Raw genomic sequence first — 10,570 nt, 5'->3', positions numbered from 1 at the left:
AGCCATCCACAGGGACCCCATCTGTGTTACCAGAGACCCAGACAGAGGTAGTGGACTCGGATTCCCTGCCAGCTACTGAAACAACCACAGTATCTCCAGTCCCAGACCTGGAACTGGAACAGCAACCAGCACCAGTGCCAGCAATTGCAATCACGTCTTCAACCCCAATGCCAGAGGGCGCCAGCGAGCCTGAACTGGCAGAAGCAGCAGACAACTATACCCAAAAGGCTCAGCCAGAGCCTGAAATACCACCTGGTGCACCAGCGGAGAGTAAGTCACCAGCAATGGAAACAACCCCATCACCTACATCGCTTCCAGAGGGACCAAGCCCAAGTCCACAGTCCAAGGAAGAACTGGTGTCCCCAGCCTCAAGGGAACAGTTCCAGACTGAGCAGGAAGCCTATGACAGCCTTCAGAAAGCTTGGGCGGCGGCACAGAGCACCCCACCGCCTCTCAGCTCTTCTAACCGATAGAAGACATTTACATTTGTCAGTTATTTTCAAACTCTAGGAGGAGAACTTATCAAATACCACTTTCTGCTGGAAAATATTAGATAAATTAATGGATATTGACACTAGAGATTTAACACACTCCTTGGGCAGCATGCTATTTTTCCAGTATTAAATTTTTTTCAGACAATTCTGGACTATACATTAGGCTGACCCCTTTCTCAAGATGGATTGATTAGGGCACTCAATCAGCATACCACTAGCCTCTAAAGGTAGCATTCTCTCTTGTGAAAATTATACTGTAATATACATATAATGTCATGCATACACACATAGAGGCTTCATTTCACCCACTACTGAAATGCAGTCATTGCTACTGAGAAATCTGGCTGTTATTTAAGAAGTCAGTTTGTCTACTGGTGTAAACTGGTGCAGCCGTCTTCAAATCAACAGAGCCATCACAGCTTACCAACTGAGAATGTGATGCTTTGAGTTTGGCATGGTGTACACCTGGGGCAATCTGTCTGAAAGACATCTTGATAACTCCATCCTATATGCTTAACACAGCCTCATAGTAATTTTAATCCAAATTCCATCCCTCTCCTGATTCAAATATTTTCTGAAAGCCTGCCTATTTCATAAGGTTTTCCCATTAGAATATAATCTCACCAATTTGTGTTTGTTGAGCAAGGCAGTGTTCTGTATTGTGCCTACTGTGATTTTATATTGGAATCTCTTTGGGACAATGATCATATTTTTGGCATAGTTCACCTATTATACAGTGCTATATAAATAAATAAAAATGTATGCTCCTGTGTGAATAATGGTGGCCATTAATGCCAAAGCAGCAGTAACAAAAACACATGAAGTCTCAGTTTTTAGTGTTCATCATTTATCCTTCCTTTCTCTTTGAGTGTTAGATAGAGTATTGAAGTATCCATCCCGTTTCCTACACCTGCATATATACGATAGATATTCACTACCATTCTTGGTGCTCTCCTTCTGCACAGTCTTCTGTTCATTTATTCACTTTATCCTCTCATCTGTTAGATGTTGTAGGGATTCTGTCTTAGCTAATGTTTTGGATGTTTTTTCTCTACATTCTCTAATGGCTCGTTGACGTTAGTGGGAATTGGATTGTTCCCTAAATCAATGGGACTACTTGTGCTTAAAGTTAGGCATGTCTGAGTACTTCTCTGAATCAGGTCTGAGTGTCTTACATTTCATTCCTTCTATTTCCTATACAACTTTGATTTCTTCACTTGTATTCCTTTATGACTGATATGCTAATTCTCTGTTTCTTAATTAACTAATCCATATATTTATTCCTTCAGTATATGTCAGCAAGTTCATATTTGTTCTAATTCTCTCTTTTTCAACTAAAATCTAGGATTGATACTTCAGGGTTCTCTGACAGTATTTTCATTTTGTATCCCCCATTTCCCTGGGAACTCTATCAGTGAAATGTAGGATTTGAATGTCTTCATCATATGTTACTGCTATTGGGAATGTTGGTAGTTTATTTTTATTGTATGTTTTGTAAACTTTATTGTTGTCCTTTTCTGGCAAAGAATGATATGCTGGAAATTTTAATTAAGGATGGATCATTTGGGTATAAACCAAACCCAAATCACCCTTTGTGCTACGGCTTTGTTGAGAAAGTAGGAGAGGCTGGGCATTGTATGCAGAGTTAAAATGTAATAGCTGACTGGTGATGTCATTGCACACCACCATCGCTTTGTCTGAAGAAAGTAGGAATTAAATTGGCAGATGTCAGCAAGAGTTCTAGGTTGTCTGGCAGGGACAAATACGTAGCACTATCACAGGCAGCTTGGACATTTCTTCCAGCTTGGTCCACCATTACTAAAACAGGAGAATAAAATGAGTTCCCAGTATTATCAAAACTACACTTCCCCTTCTCCAAACTTTTTTTTCTCTCTCTCTCTCTCTACACACACACACACACAGTGTTTTCAAAAGAAAGCAGAAGGTTACCTTCCAGATCTCAGATGCCTAAACTGATTCATTCAAATCCCAACATTGAAATGTTAACCATCAATTCACACCATAAAACCAGCAGGCTGGATGCTGTCCAGAAATCTATAAGGTGTATTCTTCACATATCTAATGGTTTTTTGTTCAGGAAATATTTCATGTGCTCCTTCTTAGTCTACATTTTGAAATCCCAAGCCTCATCTTTTCACTTCCTGTCCAGTCCCTTACAACCTGCATCCAGGTTAGAAAATGTCCCTTTTGTGTAGTTAACAAACTGTGGATTCCATCTTCATTGTATTATTGTGAGATAACTTTCAAAGGAGCAGATGATTTCTCCTCTCCAAATCTATAAAGTACTATGGAGTTCTGCTGTTGTCTGGTTGCATGCAAATTTGAAGACAGAAACTTACACAATGGAAGAAAAAACTTGTATATTTTAGCAAATGCATCAAAATCTGTACCAATTCTTCAATATGTGATAGAAAAAATACCATAGTAGATTACTTGAAGAGAAATGGGATTACTAGCAGTTCAGGCAAACTAGCAGTTTAGGCAAATTGTTTATGTTTGGTATTAGAGATGATTGAAAAACAGAATGTCCATCCACAGGGAATTCTTATATTTCAACATTTGTTTTCATCCTTAATTGAGACAAAAAGATGAAATATCAAACATTTTCACAGAACAAAATTTCTTTTAAAAATTATTCAAAATTTTTGACCAAAACAAACCATTTTGACACGAAATCTCAAAACACGATGCCAATTCATACTGAAACGCTTTGTTTCTACATGTCAATCTAAAACAAACAAAAAAAGTTGTTTGGAAAGGTCAATTTGATTGTAAATGACATTAGAATGAAATGTTAAGTTAAAATATCCATTCAAAATGAAACTTTTTTTTAAAATGTCACAAGAAAAATTATAAAATATTGGTGAAATTGACTTTTGCAGTCAAAATATCTGTTTCAGTGCAGCCATATTTTCCAGTGAAGAAAACGTTGTCGGAAAATTTTTGACCAGCTCAATTTGGTTTGATGAATACCTGGGGCCCTACCTATCAAAGTTGTCTTTATAACTGTACCCTGTATGCCAGAAACATCCTTACTTATTTTAACTCTATTCTATAGCACTGTGTACACTCAGAGTAATATGGTAAGAGTATTAAGTAAGACTCCAATTCAGCAAAACACTTAAGCAAGTATATGACTAAGTGTATGAATAATTCCATCCTGGTTCAGCAAAGCACCTTGCTTAAGTGTTTTCCTGAATAAGGACAGGATTGCTCATGGGCTAAAAGTTAGGCATATGTTTAAGTGCATTGTTGAATGGAGGCCTAACAAGTTAAGAATGACCACTGACTGCTCTTGTGTGGATAATTCTGGCCTTAAGTTTCAAAGCAGTAACAGAAAATCTTATAGCGAAACCTCCACATGACTCATTTTTTTAAAAAAGTTGAAAGTCTGTTTGTGTTAGAGTTGCCAACTTCATAATTTTTAAAAACCAGACACTCCAGCAGGAGTGCTGGAACTTCCCCCACAAGGCCTTGCCTCTTCCCCCAAGGCCCCTGCCCTATTCTGCCTTTTCCCACTGAGGCCCTGCCCCCCATTCGCTCCTCTTCTCCCATAGCTTGGTGTTCTTCCCCTCTCCTCCCCCTTCAGTCTGGGTCAAGAGGGACTCACCTGCAGAGTCAGGGCTGGAAGCTGCAGCTGCCCAACGCAGGTAGGAGGTGGCCCCAGCTGAGTAAGGGCTGGCACTGGCGGTGACCGGTGCCTCCTCACCTACCCTGCCCACAGTAACCGGACTTTGGGTCTTCACTATGAGGTCCCCTTTATGACTGGACTTTCTGATAGAAAACCGGGCACCTGGCCACCTTAGTTTGTGTGAAGGCTGGTGAAGTTAAAATCCAGCTTTCTTCATCTATAGATATATAATAGATATTAAGTAGCATCCTTAGTGCTCTCCTTCAATATGTACAGTAAAAACAGCACTGCTTATATTCTACTGATTTTTTTCCAAATATTTTTCTTTTTATTCAGACTTTATAATTAACTCAAACTGGTGCTTCTGAAAACTGCCAGACTGACATCCCTGAGACATATCTTTATCCAGTGAACAAGAACAATGGCAGAACATACTCCTCATGATTGCCCAATCAGTGTACCTCACCTCTGATGTGCAGGGACCATCTTTTAGGGGGATGAAAGGCTAGTTAAGTTATAAGGCCATTGAGCCTTTGACCTGTCTTCTGAGACTGCCAACAAGATTACCTATTAGTGCCAATTCTGGTTGGGGGGAGTGGTGGGTTTGTGGGTACCCAACAGGTCTTAACTTAATTTGAAACCAACTGCAACTGCATCCAACCACAAAAGATTTTTTTTCTTGTTACTCTTTCAAGAGGGATAACAACCCAAACATCATTCAGATGTTAGCCCATTTCAATAACTACCAAAATGGGCTAATCTCAAAATGTGACCTAGATAAAAAAGGCCCCGTACATTAGTGCAAATCTCTTGAATAGATCTTAGTAATGATGTCCATCAAAGTGTTGATTTAGGGCTGGTAGTTAATTCATTATTACCAGGATATCAGTGCTAAGTTACAAACCTGTGAATGGGATATTGCACTTGTAAAGTATCACTCTTCCTTTTTAAAGGAAAGTTTGATGTAACCTAAAATGCTTCTTACAGGTCTTTCAAGGATGCGGTCAGCCTAAACCAGCACCTGCTTTAAGGTCTTCCCGCTCTGTTCCCGAGAACTTCAATACCCGCTTTAGGCCATACCATCCTGAGGAGAGACCAACAACAGCTGCTGGCACAAGTTTAGATAGACTGGTAAGTAATAACATTTGCTATCTTCTCTCATTAGTCTAGCAGAGATGGAGGGGGAATTTTGCTTTAAGAATATTCCTTCATAGGAGATGTTTAATATTTTCATAATTACTGTATTTACTGTAATTATCATATATGCTGTGCAACTTTGTAGTAAACAAATGACTTTTTACATTGAAAACAGTAGGGAAATTACATCTCTTTGGAGACCAGTATGAGTCAGATTTGATATACTGGAAAGATTGGAAGGTGATAAACTCTTTCCTCCTGGTCATGAATTAGATAGACGATTCAAGGAAAATACTTATTAATATATTTCCTTTGAAAAAAATTGTCTACATCAAATTTCCATTTAAGTATTATGTTAAGGATTCAGCAGCTAGTTCTTCAATATATGCACTTATAATGTGCATTTCTCATTCATCAGGTCCAGTGCTTCATTTAATATGGTAGTTTGTAAAGTTACAGTCGGCTTTTATTTTTATTTTTTACAACACACTCTTAAAAAATAAGCTTTTGACAAGCTAGCATTGCTAATCTTGCCTTATTTATTCAGTAATTTTAAAAACAATCATCTTAATATAAAGTTATTTTAGTTATTTCAAGTCAGTGGATTCATATCTCAAACAACAATATTCCTGCTGTTTGTATACCTATAAAGTGGATTTAAAGATATGTGATTATTAATGGTGTTAATATTATTTTGCAGTTATGGTGTAAAGTTAATGGATAAAAGCATTAAGGATATGAAGCACCTAAACCAAAGCTGTTTACATTATGTAAACACAACTTATTGTACTTCTTTCTGAATATTAGAAAGCATGCTTATGCATGACTTCTTCCATACTTTTTACTTAATATCATAAAATTAGAATTGTAACCTTAAATTGGTTTTAGCTGGTTCCTGATACACGGGTGAGTTTCAATATTTAAGGAGAAATTTTATATGCTTCTAATTCAAAATAAGATCCAGGTCTCTATTTTATACAACCATTTTGGATCAGCATTCAGGTCACACTTACCGTCAGTATCTGGCCCAAGTCGTGGAAGCTAATGATCCAACCAGTGGACCAAATTCGGGTAATGAATCCTGGTCACCTGCCACTTGAGGCATGTTGTGCATATGCTAAGAAGAAGACTAGCTCCTCTTATAAATTAGCACTCAAGGCTTCCAAGTCTTTCCCATAGTCTATATTATAATATATCTTACCCCTTCATTTTAATTAAGTTAAAAGAATACATAGGATATTTCAAATCAGGACATGGGCTTGTAATATAGTTGTACTAACTTTAAGCAACAGCTGTGGCATCCAGTAATTCTGGCAACAGTGTAGCTTGTTTCACCCTAAAACAAAAAGGTAAAATCTATGTTTGTCTCCATGATAGATTCAGATTATTGGTTTACAAACATGAAGGAAGCATATTACAATGTAACACTTTAAACTAAGATTTAGCCATAGGGTGAAATTCTGGCCCCAGTTAGAATGAATGGCAAAACTCTAATTGGCTTCAGTGGGGCAGGATTCCCCACTTAAGGGTATGTCTACACTGGAGCAGGAAGGTATAATTCCCAGCTTGAGTAGACATATTCACATTAGCTGTCATCAAGCTAGGGCTCAAAAAGTGGAGTGGTCCAAGGGGCTAGCCACTGTGATTATACCCCTAGGGTCTCTGACAGGTTCTCAGAACAACTAGCCCTCTTGCTGCTACAGCCACACTCTGTTTTTATCATGCTAACTAGTGTGGGTATGTCTTCTTGAGCTGGAAATTACACCTTCCAGGTCCAGTGCTGTCATTACTCAAAGTCTGTATTCGTAGGCTCCAATTCTTCACTCTGCTCCATACAAGTGCAAGGCTCCTTCTGCATGGATGCACATACAGCACTAGGGGCTACAGCCAACTGAAAGCTCATTGAAGCCAGGGGGAGTGTGGAGTGCTCATGGAATTAAGTAACAGGATATAAAGGGGGCAGTGGGAGGAGAGGAGTTAAAAAGGCAAGTCGGTAGTAACAGTTCATCTTGAACTACTTCTATATACTGGGAGCAGCTAAAACAGGGGTGGGCAAACTTTTTGGCCCAAGGGCCACATCTGGGTGGGGAAATTGCATGAGGGCCATGCAGGAGCTAGGGCAGGGGGTTGGGGTGCAGGAAGGGGCTCAGGGCAGGGGGTTGTGGTGTAGCAGGGAGCTGAGGGCAGGGGGTTGGGGTGTAGGAGCGGTGTGGGATGTGGCAGGGAGCTCAGGGCAGGGGTTGGGGTTCAGGAGGGGTGTGGGATGTGGCGGGGTTTCAGGGCAGGGGATTGGGGTGCAGGAGGGGGCTCAGGGCAGGGGGTTGGAGTGCAGGAGTGGTGTTGGATGTGGCAGGGGGCTCAGGGCAGGAGGTTAGGGTGCAGGAGCAATGTGGGATATGGCAGGAGGCTCAGGGCAGGGGGATGGGGTTCAGGAGGGGTGCGGGGTGTGGCACGGGGCTCAAGGAAGGGAGTTGGGGTTCAGTATGTGTATGGCATGCGGGCTCCTTGGGGTGGCAGCAGTGTGCAGTGGGGCTAAGGCAGGCTCCTTGCCTGCTCTGGCCCTGCACTGCTCCCGGAAGCAGCCGGCACCATGTCCCTGTGGCCCCTGGGTGGAGGGGGCAGGAGGGGCAGAGGGCTCTGCATGCTGCCCTCACCTGCTGGTACCTCCCCCGAAGCTCCCATTGGTCACAATTCCCCGTTCCTGGCCAATGGGAGCTGCAGGGGGAAGTGCCTTCAGGTGAGGGCAGCGCATGGAGCCCTCTTCCCCACCCCCCAGGCCACAGTGCTGTCCGCTTCTGGGAGCAGCGCGGGGCTGGCAATTCCGTGGGCTGGATCCAAAGTCCTGATGGGCTAGATCCAGCCCGCGGGCCATAGTTTGGCCACCCCTGAGCTAAAGCACTGTTATCACTTAAAAAGAGATCAGGCATTCCTCATACATAAAGTGAGAATACTGCTCGTACCACTAATATCTTTTACAGGATAAAACCATTGAAACTATGATACACAATAAATAAAATAGCAATGGAGCAGATTCATCTGTAGTTGGCCATCGATAACTGTAACTAAGGCAAACTTTCAATGTAGACAATGGTTTATACCCTGTGTAACCTCATTGACTTTCAGTGGGGAATTTGGTCCCATTTGACTTGACCAAATTAGATTTTCCCAAGTTTTTGAAAGGAGAGCAACTTTATCATTGATAATCTCACTTAACAAAATATTACAGCTAAATAGTCTTCTTCCTGGTGACGTTTAAACTGGAAACTGTTATTGTCCTTGTAGCTATTAAAATCTGTATCAAATACAGATCTAAATAACAGTACCCTTAGTGTTAGCTCCTTTTGTGCCCAGTCCAACATCCACTGAAGTGAGAGATGGCCATTGACTTCAGCTGGAGTTAGAACAGGATTCTCAATGGATTGGGGCATAAGGTTTTGTTTCAGAACTATGATCCTTTGTTCATGCTTTGAAAAGTCTCAAACCAAGTAGTGAAAGTTTCCCAGAAAGATTTAAATCATATAATTTTTTTAAAATAGTATTACAAAAAAGCTGATGTTCTGAACAAAATTCTCATAATGTGCACGATCTGTGACACACAGATTTCCAGTCTGTGTGTCATTCACTTTTGATTACTCAATTAATATAAATATACAACAAAGTAGCTCACTATTTCATAGGCAGCGTACCATAAATCTAGCCTCCTTTGAATTTTTTTGCAAGCAATGCAAAAAATTCCTTCCTGTCATGGTAGCTTTTTCTTTTGTTTCACGTGACTATTCAATACTAAATTAATGCTTTTGAAAGAAATCTATCTTTGAGATTTCATTCTTAAAATATTGTCAAATCATTGAACATTAAACCATCATAGCAAAGACCAAAGATGGAGCTGCATAGACTCTAAAAAGTGAAGTGACAAACAAAACTGGTATCATCAGAAGGATCAGTCTTTCACAGCATATTCTCAGACGAAAACAAATTATTCCAGATGCATTTCAGTCATATACTACAATGTAATATAGTTTAAGCCAGATTTGAGCACCCACAGTTTGGGGACAGATTTTCAAGACATCTCAGCTCTCCTTCAGAAACCTAAATGAAATGACCAGATTTTCCAGAATACTTAGCACCCAGCAGATCCCATTAAGTGGCCTAAAAATGCAACAATACAAATTTGGCCCATTATCATTAACTTAATCTGTTTTGATACATCCAAACATTAAAGCAGAGGCAGTTATTACTTAATGGCAGAACATAGATATTTTGGGAAGAGTGTTATATGTTATCAAATTCATAAAAGCTGCATTCTAATGGTATTTGATAAATAACAAATCAAAGTAAGATCTGCAGATGTGAAAATGAAATATCAAAAAGTAAAGTTGGCATGTATTTAGCTTAAAACTGATCAAATACACTTATGATGTCAGACTTAACTTGTGTATTCAGTTTTCACTGCTGGGTCTATTTGGTTTCTTCTGAAATGTATTATCTAAAAATTCTCATTTACAAGAGACTGCTTATAATGACACTTTTTCTTCTCTGTGGTTAGCTGCTTGGTATAACCTGCTATGTTATTTTTTTCTGTTCCCTGAATTTGTTTTCCTCTTGCTTCCCAGAGGACTATCTGGAGGACAATGCAACATGGTGTAAGCTTTGGTATTCTTATTCTTCACTTTCATATCCATTTGTCTTTGTAAAATATTGCCAAACTACTACTTCTAATTTCATTTCTACAATTTTTCTTTGTTTGTCTATAGACTAAATGGAAGCCATGTCTTTCATAATTTTAAATGGGCTAATTTAATTCTGTGTCGTGCTTAGAATTTATAGTTCTTTTCCAAACCATTCATCTGTTCTGAAGGTGGTTTCTGATCTCAGTGAAGGACTGTTATATATCAGTGAGAGTAAAGGGGACAAGATGTCAGGACTCCTGGCGTTCTAGTCCTGGATAAACCATAATCTGCCTGTGTGCCCTTAGACAAGCCACTTAGCCTATTTGATTTGCCCATCTGTACAATGGGTTTAATCATTTTTACTATTTCACAGAGTTGATCAATGTTTGTGAAGTGCTTTAAGACCCTTGGATAAAAAGCAAAGGCTGTTCTCAGCAGAGGGCCCTCAGTCATCAGATTCAAGCTGGAACTCCAGCTGAGACTGAGGCCAGGTCTACACTGCGACTTTAAATCGGTTTAATGGCCGATATACCGATTTAACGCTGTACCTGTTCACACGACGTCGTCATTAATATCGAGTTAAACGGCTCCTTAAATCGATTTCGGAACTCCTCCCA

The 10,570-nt window shown here is 40.0% G+C and overlaps 1 protein-coding gene across 1 annotated transcript in view; it reads left to right on the top strand.

The window, feature by feature from the left end:
* Window positions 1–10,570, top strand: part of GPC6 (glypican 6) — a 1,246,313-nt gene that overhangs the window by 1,147,589 nt on the left and 88,154 nt on the right. The window contains exon 6 of the mRNA XM_075061526.1: window positions 5,134–5,277. Coding sequence (XP_074917627.1) covers window positions 5,134–5,277 — 144 coding nt within the window. The remainder of the gene's footprint in view (window positions 1–5,133; window positions 5,278–10,570) is intronic.

Source organism: Chelonoidis abingdonii, chromosome 1, assembly GCF_003597395.2.
Source record: "Chelonoidis abingdonii isolate Lonesome George chromosome 1, CheloAbing_2.0, whole genome shotgun sequence".
In the NCBI taxonomy this organism is placed as follows: Eukaryota; Metazoa; Chordata; order Testudines; family Testudinidae; genus Chelonoidis; species Chelonoidis abingdonii.
This window is presented reverse-complemented; position numbering and strand designations above follow the sequence as displayed.